At 40.0% G+C, this 16,393-nt stretch overlaps 1 protein-coding gene across 1 annotated transcript; it reads left to right on the forward strand.

The window, feature by feature from the left end:
- Positions 1-2,573: 2,573 nt before the first annotated feature.
- On the forward strand, positions 2,574-15,238 carry SLC25A46 (solute carrier family 25 member 46). The gene is made up of 8 exons (XM_084503521.1): positions 2,574-2,846; positions 4,345-4,387; positions 6,604-6,661; positions 7,131-7,208; positions 7,920-8,020; positions 10,240-10,296; positions 10,780-10,837; positions 13,979-15,238. Exons 1-8 carry the CDS (start codon positions 2,627-2,629, stop codon positions 14,555-14,557), a joined length of 1,194 nt encoding a protein of 397 aa, XP_084359647.1. The 5' UTR covers positions 2,574-2,626; the 3' UTR covers positions 14,558-15,238.
- The last annotated feature ends 1,155 nt before the right edge of the window (positions 15,239-16,393 follow it).

Below are 16,393 nucleotides of genomic sequence, written 5' to 3' on the forward strand. Positions count from 1 at the left end.
CTGCTGGACCCAAAGGCCACTGGGTTCAGACAGGTGGCAGAAGGATACGTCGACGCAGCCCTTCGCAGGGCCAGCTGGGCTGTCGGTGTTGGTGTGATTTTTCCCCACGTACAAGGCACTATTGAGCTGCTCCCCCAGAAAACACATGCTGTCCATTTCCAGGCCTGCACGTCTGCAGCTCCGCTGTGTCCGGCCAAGGCAGGAACCCCAACAAGCTCAACGAGGTGAAGGGCAAAGTCCTGCACCTGAGCAGGATATACACATATGTACATCTATCCATAAACACATTTCCTACACATTGGATGAGGCATTTTGCGAGCAGCTTGCAAAAGTTACATGATCAGCAGCACTCATTCTCCTGGGGGACTTCAACTTCCCTGGTATACGCTGGAAGGAAAGTACTTCACAGAGGAAGCAGTCCAGGAGGTTTCTAGAGTGCGTGGAAGACAGCTGCCTGACACAGCTGGTTCAAGAGCCTACCCAGGGAGGTATCCCGCTAGGCCTGCTCTTCACTAGCCGAGAAGGACTAGTGGGAGATGTGAAAACTGTGGACTGTCTTGGGCACAGTGACCATGAAATTGTAGAGTTTTCTGTCCTTGGTGATGTCAGAAGGGTAACTAGCAAAGCTGCTGTCTTGAACTTCTGGAGGGCGAATGTTGACCTATTCAGGTCCCTTGTTGCAGGGGTCCCTTGGGAGTCACTCCTGGAGGGCAAAGGAGTCCAAGAAGCCTGGACACTCCCCAGGAAGGAAATTTGAAAGGCACAGGAGCACGCCATCCCTGTATTCTGTAAGGTGAGCCAGAGGGGAGGAAGACCAGCATGGATGAACCAGGAACTTTTATTGAGACTCCTGGAGAAAAATAGAGTTGACGTCCCCTGGAAGAAAGGACAAGCTACTTGGGGCGACTACAAAGAAGCTGCTAAGATATGCAGAGAGGAAGATAGAATGGCAAAAGCCCATCTTGAGCTCAGATTGGCCACGGCAGTAAAAGAGAACACATAATCCTTTTACAAATATATTAACAGCAAGAGAAGAACCAGGGAGAATTTCCATCCTTTACTTGATGCAACAGGCATCTTGCAGGTATCTATCTATAGATACTTGATGAAGTATCTATAGCTGAGGAATTGGTAACGACAGAGGTGGAGAAAGCTGAGGTACTCAACAACACCTTTGCCTCCGTCTGCACTGGCAGACGGGCTTCCCGAGTCTTTCATTGCCCTCAACCCTTAGATGGAGGCTGGGAGAGCAAAGTCCCACCCACCCTAAGTGAAGAGCAGGTTCAAGACAACCAGATGAATCTAAACAGGTACAGGTCTGCGGGACCCTATGACCCAGGGTCCTGAGGGAACTGGCTGATGTAGTTGCCAAGCCTCTCTCCATCCTAGCTGAAAAGTCCTGGCAGTCAGGCGATGTCCCTGGTGAGTGGAAAAAGGGAAACATCACACCCCTTTTTAGAAAGGGATGAGAAAGTCTGGTCGTTTAGAAAGCAGAGGAACTCCTGCTCAGACTGGGGAGGGAGAAGAAGACGAGATAGCCTACTCCAAAGTGGCTGGGCCACCAGAGGAACAGGAAGACGAACAGGAAGATGTCATAAGGGCATCGAGAACTACCCAAGGCCTCCACCAGTATGAACCTAACTGGGAATGAGTAGCAAAAGCACCCTAATGTGACTGGCCAGGATGCTCTGAGCATCCTTGGCATAGGCTCTCTCAGGAGAGGGTATTTCAAGGAGCTTTTTTCTTCAGGGAGCCAACCTATGCAGGGGACAGGGGGAGATGTTTTTTTCCCACTTGTTCACTCTCCCTCTCTCCTTCACCCACCTCTTGTCCTCCAGGCTAATTACGGTAGCTCTTCAGGTCTTTGAATATCCTTGGGATATTCAGGCCAGCATGTTCTTATTGTTATTTCTCCTGAGTGCACTCCAGGTATAGTCCAAGGTTAAAGAACTACCTAGGAGTGCCACCCGGGGATCTGTTCTGAGGCAGGACAGTTATGAGTGGCCCGCAGTGTCGGAGGACATGGGCAGGCATCTAGAGCAGTGGGCACCTCCAGTGCTTTGGAAATTCACCCCGAACAGGTGCAAAATCCTAAAAAAAATGGCAGAATGCTTGGAAAAGGTGTGTCAGCACCCTGGCAACCCCAGAGACACGCAGATGCCTGCCACGGGCTGGGGCTTGGCACAACACATGTGCGGACTGGCCCTGGGCTGAACCCGTTTTGCAAGCAGCACCCGGGGTGGTTTTTACACACGATTTATTTACACGGCAGCGTTTGGGGTGCTTTTTACACACAATTTATTTATTCCGCACTGTTTGAGCCCTGCCCCCCCGCGGGGGGGCACGGCGCGGGGGGCCGCTGCGTGAGATGGCGCCTGCCCGCCGCTGGGGGGCGCGCTGGTCGCGCCGTGAGGCGGAGCCGGCCGCCAGTGCCAGGGCCGGGCAGAGGAGGCCCGCCATTGGCCCGCCCGCCCTCAAGCCCCGCCCCCTCCCCGATCACGTGCCCCCGCGCTCGGCTTCAGCAGGGCGCGGCCGGCCGGAAGTGGCGGTTGGGGCGGCCGGGCGCGGGCCGTTGCGCGGCCGTTAACGGCCCCCCCCTCCCCAACCCCCTCACCTCACCCCCGCCATGCACCCGCGGCGCCCCGACGGCTTCGACGGGCTGGGCTACCGGGGGGAGCCGGGCCCCGGCGGCAGGGCCTCGGAGCCGGGCCACTGGGTGAGCAGCCCGCCCGACATCCCCGGCAGCCGCAACCTGCACTGGGGCGAGAAGACGCCGCCCTACGGCGCGGGGACGCCGCTGGGCCTCAACGAGGAGCCCGGCCTCGGGGCGGCAGGGCCCGGCGCCGGTAAGGCTCGGCTGGGAGCGCCGTGCCGCTGGGGGTCGTGTGAGGCAGCGCGGCTGTCCCGGCCGGTTTGTTGTCACCTTGAGGGGTTACGGCGTGGGTGGCGGGGGGGAGAGCCGCCTCCGTGCCTGGCGGTGGCGGAGCCGCGCAGCTGGTGGGGTGGGGGGAGGAAAGCGCGCTCCGGGGTCGCTGCCAGGGAAACGGTGGAAGCCCTCGGAGGTGCGGTGGTGTCGTTTTGTGCCTTTGTGGTGTTGGTATGTGCTGAGAGAAACTTTGTAAGCCTAGGCAGCTGAACGCAGCCTTAATTAAAAGGGTGTTCTGGAGCAACTTATATTCACCTGGGCATCAAAGTGTTATGAAAGACTCACTTAGGTAAAATAAACACGTATCATGGATGAACCTTTTTTTTCACCCAGCAGTTCTGTGAGCTTTTTCAGCTCTACACCAAGTCTCTGTACAGCCCTTAATTGAGCTTCCATCGCTGAAAGCCCTTAATTGAGTTTTTATCCTTGAAAGCACTACCCAACACACGACCAATCTGAGGTACTCCGGCTCTACCTTTTTCTGGCCTACCTGTTCCTGGAGGTTGTGTTGATTCTGCGTTTTAGAGGACTGGTAAGGAGTTGCCCTATCATTGAGTCCAGTCTCTACAAGTGGAGAGTCTTATCGTTCTCTGCAGGAGGGCTTTGTGGAGCTCTGCTGAGGTTACTACGACGACCCACATTTACAGTCAGCTTTCACCCAGTAGTTTTAAGGGCTGAATATTAATTCTCCATTGCATCTATGGTACACATACTGCTCTTCTTAAAAACCTGTTCAGGTAATTCCCAAGGTGTTAGTACATGTTAGTTAACAAACAACAGGGAATTGAACCCATTATTCTAGTTACAATTTTAAAGTTTTTCTTGTACTTTTTTTTTTTTTTTTTTTTTTTTTTTTTTTTTTTTTGCAAAGGAGTGAAGGTAGACAACTGATGAGAAAACCAAGTCATACATGTTATGCTACCTTTCCCTAAGTCTATCTCTTTTTATTGTCTTTGATTTTTAAAGTAAGTTCACCTTAGACATGTAAGTTTGTGCATTGGAGATGTTGCAAATTTGTCATCCATGCTAATTGTTTCAGTGGTTGGTTGGAGTTAGCTCTTTTAGATATTGAAAGATTCTGTGTTTTACTGTAATCATTCACTTTGAGTCCTTTTTTTCCTGAAGCTGTTTTAAGACAAGAAAAATCTTATAAAAGAGTGCACAAACTCAAACATGGTCCGAAGTGCAACTATTCCTGGGTGAATAGCGTTTTATGGCTTTTGCTAAGTTGCCATAAATGTTGCTGTTTACTACCTCTACCTTTTGAAGCAAGTACAGTGTAAAACTTTGTTTTTGTTTTGTTGTTGTTTGTTTTGTTTGATTTTTATGTGTTTGTTTTTTTTGATGAACTGCATGGTATTTCCCTCACCACCCTTTTTGATTATCAATGCTGTATATTCTGTTTTCATGTCTTGCAGAGCAGTTGAACAGATTTGCAGGCTTTGGTATTGGACTTGCCAGGTAAGACTTCTGTGTTTAATTTTAAGTGATTATTTTATAGTAAGGCTGTAGTTGTCTTATAATCCCTACATGCTTTTTTTTATTTTTATTTTTATGCCAGTAGACTTAAGCAGCTGAAGTCCCTGTAGAAACCTTTCATTTAAAATCCGTTTAGGTTTCTGTTTTTTCTTTAACTGAAATGTTTCTCAAAATTGCTCGAGGAACAGTGAATGTAAGGAACATTGTTCCTTATGTAAGGAATTGTTCACAGCAATCTGAAAATCATACAAGAAAACTGTTCACACCCTTGCCACGTTTTGTTCATATACTTAGATAATGTGAATGTTTCCTAAGAACAAGATAATGCCCTTAAGTATAATATCAATGTATCTTGAGTTAGTGATACTGATCTAGCCAAGTAGTCTAATATCCATTTTATTCATTATTACGGTGATACTGATTACTGGTAGTATTTTTGAAAGTAGTGGTTTCCAATGTGCACAGTTTCCTGAGCAGTTGAGGTTCCTATTGTATACTTCTGTTCAAAGAGAAAGACCTCTTACTTGGCCTCTAGCCTGTCCTGCTCCCTACCCTGTTGCTGTCAACCTTGATGACTCTAAGAACTTGTTTTAGTGAATTTAAATCATATAAAAAATAAAGACGGGGAAAAGAGCTGGATGATTTTTTGCTGTTTTGTGAAGCAGGTTAATTGACCTGGGAGCTGACTGCAATAGCCAGCTAGTCACCTGGAAGTAGTGCCAGCAGTGGTTCAGAGAGGGAAGAGAAAAAGAAGGGGGAGTAGGAATGTTCGTTTCTGGGAAGTAATGAGTTCCCATCTCATGAAACTTTCTGTCTTCCTTCTCCCACTTCTTCCCTTACAGTGGTTCAGCTTGCACATGGATCAGACTTTTTATTACGGTAATATTGAAGAGGTTGGAAATTAGGCCAGACATGTTGAGAGTTGTTTATTTCCAACCTTATCAAGCTAGTGAACTCAGGTGTGAGCAGTAAAGAGTGAAGCCATAGGGCAGGAACATGCTGATCTCTTTCACAAGGATGTTAGCATGGCTCAGTTGTCCTTCAAAACATTTAGTGTAGATTAATCAAGCATGGGAGTTGTTTTCAACATCCTGAGTACTGTGTCTTTTAGGACTATAAAGCAGGCATGTGGTTTTGGTAAAGAGTTGATCAACATTATATCACCACTGAGATCGCTTCTACCAGCTTATGCTTTTGCATTTGTATCAGGCCAGGTTTTTTTTTTGCATTGATTTGCATCAGACCTGCTGTGACATGGTTTAAGCCAGAAATCTCATAGAAAACACCCAAAAGAAAAGGTTAGTTTTTGCAAGGTTAGTTGGGTTGGCTACCCGAAGAGCTAAATAGATAGCGAATGGAGTATGAGGAAAGCTTTACCTGTTTTGTTAGCACTAGTTTATGAAACTGCAGGATTAGTACTTTACTGTGTAATTTAATACTTGGTTATCCAGAGTCCCTCCCACCTGCCTCAGATGATCCAGTAAGTTGGTGGTGAGAGCTGTTGCCTGGAATGCTTAGGTAAAGGCTTGAGGTCTTAATTTTCTAACCAATAGCCCAGATTGGAACCACAAGCAGAGAAGTGTTCTGACCCCACTCAGATACTTTGAGAATCAATTAAGGGTTTCTCTATGTGATTGTGACCAGAAATCCTATTTTAGAACTAAGAAACTTTTTTTCCTGTGGAAGCTTGATTGAATACTGTTTCTGGAACTAGGGGGAAAGGTGTTGGGGCAGTAGCATTTTCTGATGAGAAAGGTGTAACTGAAATTCAAAAGTAGCTGTTGGTACCAATCTGCTTGCCTTGCTAAAGAAGGTCTTGACTAATCCTGTGGTGTACAGAATTAACATAAAACTGGAAACTAATTTTTCCAATGTCCTGCCTCTGCCTGGTCTTGTCCCCTCATACTTTACACAGGGAAGGCTTAAGAATTTCGGTGCATTGTTTTGTCTATGAGAAATACATACATATATGCATATATTCACTATGAGAAAGGCCATATATGTGTTGTGTATTTTTGTATTTGTTACTGTGTAGTATTGGTATATTGTGAGGTAGCCCTCCAAAATGCCTCATTAATTCACTGAGTAATGTATAATTTTTTCAAGTACTAATGTAATGTTCTTAGAGAACAATAACAAGCCTTTTCTAAAAGATTTACAGTTGCTTCCAATACTTTAAATACACTTTTCTTTTAAAGCTTATTTACAGAAAATGTGTTGGCACATCCTTGCATTGTTCTACGTCGTCAGTGTCAGGTATATCTTTTATATTATTTCTTCCAGTCCCATCTTTTGTGTACTATGATACTTTTGTCATCATATTCTGTAAAATATAAGGAAGCTTTATAATATTAAGGAGATGCTGCAGCATTGTCATGTTTCTGTTTGTAGTGTACACGTTTTCTGTTCTGAAACTTAACTTGAGCATTCTTTTTTTGTTTGGATAATGACAAAGAAATTACAGCAAATGAGTTCTTCATCTCTGAAACAACTTTCAGATCCCCTTTACTAGCAGGATGTTTTGTTTCAAATATTTTCTGTTTTATGCTTTCTTTTGTTTACATTTTCAGCATACAAGCATTTGAAAGGTCTGCCTGTTTCCCTAAATTTCATTGAGAATTTATTCCTATGTTGGTCACTTTGACCTTTACAAAAGTAAAGTGCTTTTTTCTTCAGAGTTGTAACGTGTGTGTTTATAAAACTGCTCTCTTTATATTTTTAACAGGTTAATTATCATGCTCGGAATTATCATCTCACTCCATTTACAATTGTCAATATTATGTACAGCATCAATAAGACACAGGTCAGTGTGTGGTGCAAGTCTGTGTCTGAGCAGGGAAAGTTTCTTTAACATGTTTGTATACTGACATCTGTAGCTCTATACAGTGGGTGGATAAACAGGTGGCAATTGTAAGGGAATATTTATAGTTGCAGAAATGTTGCAAAAAGGTAACTGTAACCTTTTCTTATGAAAATTTTTACTTGGTAGGAAGGGTGCATAGATATTAGTACATAAGAGGGTCCCTCAAATCAGTTGTTTTTCAGTTAGGATCTAAAAAAATCATTAATTTTTACATAGATAAAGAGATGTTAAATGACTACTTCTGAAGACAGTATTGTATGATTTTACAGTTCTGCATAGTGTTGGGGAATGGGGTGGAGTGAAAGTTTTGATACTCAGATCAGTGAACATTGGGAAAAGACACTATGGATTCCTTATGAGAGTGTTTTAACATCTCCAGTTAATTTTGTTCATTGGAAATAGTGTTAAATTTATGGCATAGGGTGAGATAGGTGTCTCCCAAGACACCTGTTGTTGACGACTGAAGTTATCTATTAACACAAGTTTCTTCAGAGTTGAAAGTTAGTTGTCCCCTGGGTTTGATGATACTGAAGTTTAACATTAGAATTGTACTTCTGTGCAGCTTGGATTTGCTGAAAATCTATAAAAATTAGTAAGATGGTGAGAAGACTGAGTATTACATTGCATATAACTACATATTTCTAAACACAGGGTCCAAGAGCTCTTTGGAAAGGAATGGGCAGCACATTCATTGTTCAGGGAATAACCCTGGGAACAGAAGGCATCGTCAGTGAATTTACTCCGTTGCCAAGGTATTGCTTTTTTTTTTTTTTATGGCTGCTAACAGAATGATCATCAATTGTTGACTTATATTCAAACAGAAATACAAGGTTGTTTGGAATTTTTCAGTTGATTAGAGCAATCAGATATTAAATAGATGGTTTTAGCACTATGGGGTTGTCTTGGAAAAGACAGCCTTGTAATTAAGCAGTGACAGACGTTCTGGAAGCCATATTTACCTACTGGTCTGACTACAGAAACAATACTCCAAATTGGTCTTCAATATGATTCCATTGTCACACAATTCACGAGTTTTTTGTTTTCATTTTTGTGGCATGAGCAAATACAATGTATAAAGTAAAAAGTCCTAGTTTCATTAATTAAAACACAGAAAATGTGCATAGCTAATGACCTGTCGCTGACTGCTTGCTTTGTGGTAGGTGAGAAAATAGAGTAGCCGGCACTAATAAATTAAAAGATGTGCTAAGTAAGAGTTCATGTGGCTGTCAGCACTGTTTTTAATTCTTCTTTCCCAACAGCTGTATCTATGTTGTTATCAGAATACTGAACAAAGGGAATACAACTGAAAAACAAGTGACTTTATTTAAAGAGATTCACCACTCTGCCTGTGTCCATCCTAAGCTGTAGTATAGATGTTTAGTATTTTATTTTGATTTGCAACTCTTCCTGTTTTGAATCACAATTCAAAGTTATGCTAAAACAGTGATGTCTTTTTGCCTTAAGATATGTGTGCTAAAGCCTTTTTGTCTGTAAGCTTTTCAGTGTTGTTTTGTAATGGTCCAGAGCTGAACAGTAAGGGCTGACAACTGTGCATGTCAGCATGTAATAGCATGCTGTCTGTTTTGTTACAGACACTTCCAGAGTATTCAGCACGTGTGAGAGATGCTATTGTATAAAGTCACTAAAACTTTTAGTGAAATGCAGAGAGACTTTGAGATAATCCAAAGTTAGTAAAAGATAGCACCTTCCTAGGTGTTACCCCCATGCTTGTATGACCACAGTATGTAAGTAGTCACGACCAGATTGGGGAAGGGATCTGGATAAAATGGTTGTCTTGTACATGCATCACCCTGTGCAGTTTTCTATTGGATGCTTTTTAAGTGGTAGCATGCATCGTTTGGCTGTCACAGGGAGGTGGAGGTTATTCCTTATAACAGAAGTGCCACTGTAGGTGTTCTTAAAAGTTTTGTTTAACTGAGCTCCAAAGGACACAAACTGAAACGTTGATTCTAATTCCATATCATGGTATTATAAAAAACATCCCTCTGTTAGGAAAGGGGCCTGGAAATGTACTTTATCATTTCTGTGGCAAGTTGAATGTTGCTCTGTAGTAAACAAACTAATTCTATGTTTGTTCCTCCACTTCAGGAACTGTTCTGTCTGGTAGACTGGCATGTTAGACTTTCACACATAAGTTTGGCTGCGTTTGTTTTCTAAGTTCAATGGCTCATTAGATACGATCAAAGTGTCTGTAGTACCTAATAATCTTCACTTCCTCTTAAGGAGGAGGTGAAGTTCTATGTATTTAAGATGTTGATACCTCCTAGTTATCAACAGTTCTTCAAAGAATGAAGTTTTCTTTCTTGAATTAAAGTAACTGTAACCACAAGCAATGTGCAAATGTGGTTTCTGGACAAGAACTTAAACTGAATACATTAGAGCTTATTTAAAAAAAATCAAGTCAAATATGTCCAATCAATATTTCAGGTAGAAATATCTTTACATTATATGTATTTACTAAATGTATGGCTGTTGAATATGTATGAAAATGTTGAAAATGTATGGCCTTGAGCTAGTGTGGGGTACTAGTCAAGTGTCCTTGACTAAAGAATGTAACCAAACCAAAACATGGTAAAGAACTTCTGGTAAAGGAAAACTATGGAGATATTAAAACTTCAAATATTGCCTGAAAATTGCTTTAAGAGGTAGTACGCTAGGATGCAAAATAAATACCAAACACTAAAGATGGTAGATGTGAGAGCTACAGAGAGCTTACTAATAATCTAAAACTTTTTTAATTAAAATATCTAGCAGGCCTGAATAAACTTTAAAAGTTGAGCATGATTTACTAAATGTGCATAGGTGACTGCAGGATTTCCCATTGTGGAAAGACACATCTGTAGAGTAATAGTAGAATACCAATATGAAAACTGGATGTTGATGTCTCTGAAAGAAATCCTTGAGTAATTGTTTTTATCCATAGTACAGTAAATACTGCTTTTCTTTTTAGAGAGCTCTCACATAAATGGAACCTCAAACAGATAGGTGGACACCTTCTGCTCAAAGGGTAAGTATAGCTGTAGTTATTACCTTTTTTTATTGGCTAAACAATAGTAAGAAAGCTATTAAATGTATGGCAGTACAATCTGCAGATCAGTTACTTGACAGGGTACTAATGGAAGTTCTAAAATTCTGCTTTTTTTTTTTTTTTTGAACCATGTTGATTGTGTGTGCCAGTTTGACGCTTTTTTTCTTACTGGATTCTCCTGTATCTGTATGGACCCAGACTAATTTAAAATTCAAATTCTGTTAATAACTGAATTCTGATATCTGAGAGCCTTTTAATTGATCTGTCGCATGAGAATAGAATTTAACAGAACTTCAGAACATCTTGGTGGCTTATTTTGTGCTCTAATAATTGAGTTATGGTTTGTTGTAGCTTTCCCTCAGGCATGACTAGGTAGATAACTGAATCTGCTTTCAGGTGCAGAGTTGGATAAAACTATAATATTGTCATGAACGTAATTCTCATTTTTCTTAATTTCTACAGGTTAACACATGTGATAGCAATGCCTTTTTATTCTGCAAGCCTGATTGAAACTGTGCAGGTAATTTACAAATATATACAGCATTTCAAAAGATCCTGTTATTCTTTTTATGAAATAGATTACGTGGAGAATTGAGGCTTTGGCTTTTGGTTGTAGTAGTTGCATCTGTTTTACTCGAGCCTGTGTGACCTACTAACTCCAATAAAAAAAAAAAAATTGTGCTGTCTTAAGTGGAAGCTTAGAATTAGAAAGCGCACATAATACAAACAGAATATATTGTGCGTGAAATAAAAACGGGTTATGTCTATATATTCTAGAAGAGATCATAGAGAAGTCATAAAGAAGGTATTAAAAGGCTTGCTAGGTAGGTTACTAGCATGGCCACTCCCCTGTAACAATTAAAAAGCTGTTCTGGTAATGCAGCTTTGTTTTGTCAAAGTACTGAACTCCACTATTTCAGACTTGCTTTCGTCCAGTCAGCTTTTGCTTTTAAACTTTCACCTGAGTTTTACCTTAGCCATCAAAATAAATTTCAGGAAAATCTGGATGTGTTATCTAGGATACTTGCTCTGTAACAGTACGGAGTAATCCATAGCACTTTATTGCAGATCGTCGTTCAGTGAGTTGTTGCATCTCTTTGGGGAGAGAAAGACAGGCTTACACATAGGCCAACGTAATTCTCCCAGCTATATCCATAAAATGAGTTGCTCTGAATTATGAAAGCATCTTTGTGCTGCTAGTGGCACTCTTACTTGAGCTTTCATGTGGAAGGTGATGCAGGATAGTCACTCATGTCATTCAGTCTCCATAGTAATCAATTCCATTCAGGCAAGTTGTAAGTACAGTCAAGACCGATTTAGACCCAACTTCTGAAATCTGCAGTTGGACTACTGTTGTGTCTATGAAATAGTATGTTTTCTGTGGAGAAAAGGTGAGAAAAGTCTGACTTAGTTCCAGAATGTAGTGTAGAAGTACAGACTGTTAATGGATCCTGATATATGGATACATAATCTTATGTAGAGGATCCAAATTTCTTAGAAGGCACTAAGAAGGCTGTATGATCTGGCAACATTTTGTACTAACAGGATAGGTAAGATTGGTGGTGCCTCCATGGGGAGGATGGAGGCACCATAAGTTAGACTCCAAACAACAAGCCCACATTCTCTAAAGTTCTTTCATATTTAAGAAACACCCTTCCTCTCTCTTGCTGAATTGTTTTGAAAACAATATTCCAGAGATCTAGCCTGAGTGGATCTTTGAAAGTTTGTGGAAGCCATAGGGAGATTTAACTGGTCTCCTACTGAGATGATCACTTGGGAAGCTCTTGCATCTTAAGAGCTTGACACTGAGCAAATCGTAATCCTGGAACTTGAAACAGCGATGGAACAATGTTCCTGTTTCTTGAGTTCTACTGAGCCATGGATGTTTGGCTCAGTACGTTCTACTGAGTACATGGATGTACTGAGGATGTTTTGTTCAGGCGCTGCTTGTGGTTTTGAACAAGGGAATGTTAGTTGTGTTGTTGGATGTGGTAATTTTAACAATAAGTGGTAGACCAGACATGATTTAGAATCTGTCTTCTGGCTACAAGATACAAATTAATTTTTTTGCTAGGCAGCAATGCTTAATTGGAAAATGATCAAAAAGCCAAAACAGCATCTCCCCCAACCTTTTAAACAAGTGATCATCTCTGTAAAGATCTCTGTAAAGCATTGTTTATGAAAGTAATCCTAGTGAGATCTGATGGGATTTTAGGCTTAGTGGGTTCAGTTGTGTGTAAGTATTTTATTGAATCGATGTATCTGTGCTGTATGAAATGTAGCCTGCTGTTCCTGGAGGCATAATCATTAATTTCCTTGACAGAAACACAGAAAAAGTAGTCTAAGTTAGCATCTGTCCATAATATATGCTGTATTCATCACTCTAGGGAGGCAACTTGTCTTAACAGGTTTACGTTATACTTCTGTGCTTGCAAGAGGACAATTTTGAATTACAGACTATGAAAGTTAAAGATCGTGGGATTTGTTACTAGTAATTTCATGTTAACTTTGATTGTCTTAACTCTGATAAACCCTACCATTCCTATAATTAATAGACACACTTCTCCAAGTAAATTTTATCAAAATAGATAACAGTAAAAGTTTGTAGTCGTCATATCATGGCTTATGTCTTTTACATTTCAAACCACATGGTGGCGTATTTGACAAAATCAAGCACAGTTTTGAAGTGCAGTGATAGTGATATGAGGGACAAGAGAACTAAGTAGGAATTATAATGTATTACTTCTATTTAAAGACTGGATCAACAAAATATTCTGAGGTATTTGAACTAGCTTCTCTTTTCGGCAGATAGATCACAAATGCCATTCATCTTTCCCCAGAATACTTAGGAGCGTTCTAGTTTTGTACTGGCTTGTGATCAAGACATAGCCAGCATGGACTTCGTACTTGAGGCGAACTCTAAGATCTTGAATTTTGGATGTAACAGTAATGATAAAACACCAAATCTGTATAAGCATTAGGAGGGGAAACAACATATTTTGGCTTAATCCTGCAAGCGTAGGTGGAATATAATAATAAAATAATTAGTAAGCAAATTCTGTATTATTTGAACAAAATTATTTATTTTCTGAGAGGTAGCATATGGAAAGTGCTATTTTAGACTCCAAAAGTAAAATGGAAATATTAGTAGTTGAATTTATTAAATTCCAAGTAAAAATGATCTTTCAAGTCAACTTAGTTGAGGTTTAGTTGAGGAAGTCTTTGTTACGCATATGCACGTTCAAAGACTAAAGTTAAAAATCCTTTGCTTTAAGGTTTTTAATTCAGGTAAATGCTTCCTGGGATTTGAGTTCAGAGTTAGATGTTTTCAGTACATGATCATTGTTGTGCAGAGTGATACTCTCAGTGGTAAGCTGAAAGTTGTATTTCTTTGCTAATAACACAAATGGAATGTAGATGAGAAGAAGGCTCTTTAAGGTGGGATCATTTTATTTTTTTTTTAAAGCACATTCACCAGATTGCTATTAAGAATGCTACATACCAAAAACATTAAAGCAGCGATTTTATAATATCAGTAAAGATGTGTAGACATAGTAGTATGCAAATATATAAATATCATAAGGTAAAATTCAGCAGTGGTAATGTCAGCATGGTTTGGAAATGGGCAGCACAAGTTGTAACTAATCCTTTTTACTTGTAGAGTGAAATCATTCGAGACAATCCTGGTATTCTGGACTGTGTGAAAGAAGGAATTGGCAGAGTTGTAGGCTTGGGAGTACCCCACAGCAAGCGGCTTCTTCCTCTAATGGTCTTGATTTTTCCAACTGCCGTACATGGAGTTCTTCACTATGTCATCAGTTCCATCGTCCAGAAGCTTGTTTTGTTTGTTCTGAAAAGGGATAATTCCCACAACCTTCCAACAGAGAGCTCTACTTCTGTGCAGAGCATGCTGGATGCATACTTTCCTGAACTTATTGCTAGCTTTGCTGCTAGCCTTTGTGCTGATGTCATGCTTTACCCGCTGGAGACAGTTTTACATCGCCTTCATATTCAAGGGACACGCACAATAATTGACAATACAGACCTTGGCTATGAAGTGCTTCCAATCAATACTCAGTATGAGGGGATGAGAGACTGCATAAATACTATAAAACGTGAAGAAGGAATGCTAGGTTTTTATAAAGGATTTGGAGCTGTTATAGTACAGTATACCTTGCATGTGGCTGTTCTACAGCTCACCAAAATTATCTACTCAACACTGCTTCAAAATGTTTCTTAATCTGTTCAGGTGTGGATTTAGCACAGTGGACATAATTGAGTTATTTACTAACCTAATTATTGTTAAAATGGCATAGAAAATAAAGCTTGAAGAATCCACTCTGTGGATTCTTGTAGAAGAACTTGTTTTAAAACTGGAAATTTAGATGAATGCCATTCAAAAAGTACTGTTTAAATTTAAAATGATAAACAGGAATATAATATCCAGTCATACAAAAGGGGATAATTTCAAATATGGTTGGAATGAGGATTTACCTTTCCTCTTACCAATTAACTGACTTATAGAATGGATATGAATTCTTGATCTTTGGTCTATAAACATCGTATCTGATATTTAATTTGGACTGCTAGACAGTTTAAAGGAATTTATTTCATAAGTTGTAGGTACCTGGAAATGTGAGACTGGGCTTATTGGTCTTTTTAAGTGTTTTCAGCTTCACTGTTAATGGACCTGTGAGCAAAACAGAAACTGTAGAAGTAACTTAAGTAGACAAAAATCACATAATTTACAAGTATATAATCTTACTTTGCTGCAGTGTGGCAGAAGATGAATCTTTTGCTTTATACAAAATAAAAACTTTTTTGGGGATAAAGTTGCACAGAATGTAAAAATGTGGCTGTCTCTGTCTGTTCACAAGGCTTACAGTAACTAAAGTGTGTGAATAAAGAAAATTAGAAGCTATTGTGTGCATGTGTAAGTGCCATTCTTAGACCACTTTCTACTCATAACTTCGGTTCAGTTTTACTCCATCTAAGAGTAGAATAATCTTGCAACTGTATTTAGTATCAATGTTTGAAGTGTAGTGAAAGGAAAACGATCAGTTGGCCATTTCTGAAGTTTCTCTTTTGCTAGATTGGAGGGATATGTACGAAATTACCTACTTAAAATTTAGCACTCATGTTCTTTGCTTAAAGTCTCTGATGAATTAGATATTTTGTGAAGCAGAATTCAGTCTGTTCATGTGCAAGCAACTACTGAAATGTAACATTTTTGCACTCTTCACCTAGTAAAAAAAAATAAAAATAAATCAGTCTGAAAATGAGTTTTGATCATTCTAAATAACTTATTTGTTGGTTTTGTCAGTGAATATAATGAAAAGTGTTGCAGGGGGGTGTGATTTTAGCAAATAAAGCAGGCATGTGGACAGTCACTTTTAAATTATATGAGAGGCTGTTGCCTTATTCACACTTCCCTGTAGTAAGTCTTTATCTTCAAATACTGTAAATTGATGTGCATTTAATCTTTAAACATTGTATAGTAGCTACCATTTATGGAAAGAAATAATGGCAAAACAGTGAAAGTGTTGCTGTTCATAAGCTCTGACTTGAAATCATGTGCAAGTCTGCTTTACTATTAAAGTAACTTTCATGTTCTTTTTAAATACATAAGCATTGAAATTGAAAGTGTAGTGATCTTGGGAACTTGTTTTGGAATATTGTTAATGGAAAATTTAGTGTATAGAATGCAAGCAATCAAATAAAGTGAGAATCCACTGTAAAAATTTTGAAGTAATTCACTGAAGAGGCACCCAAAGGAAACCTGGTTTGTATGTTATGCTTTGTTGTATATACTTCATAATGGCTTTTTCAAATTCCTCAACCTTCCTAAGTGCAAGACCATGTTGAATTAAAACTACATGCAAGAACATGGGTAAAATACTTGTTTCTTTTTTTTTTTTTTTTTAACTTTTCAAAAGTTTCTGTAAGTATGAAGAATGAGCCATATCTGAGAATCATCCAGTTTGGAAAGGATTTTGGCAGGTCATCTACTTCAAATTCCTCCTCTAAGCAAGGACGTCATTGACTTCAGACTAGATTGTGCAGGCTCTTCTCTGTT

The sequence above is a fragment of the Aythya ferina genome (assembly GCF_964211825.1).
Source record: "Aythya ferina genome assembly, chromosome: Z".
Lineage (NCBI taxonomy): Eukaryota > Metazoa > Chordata > Aves > Anseriformes > Anatidae > Aythya > Aythya ferina.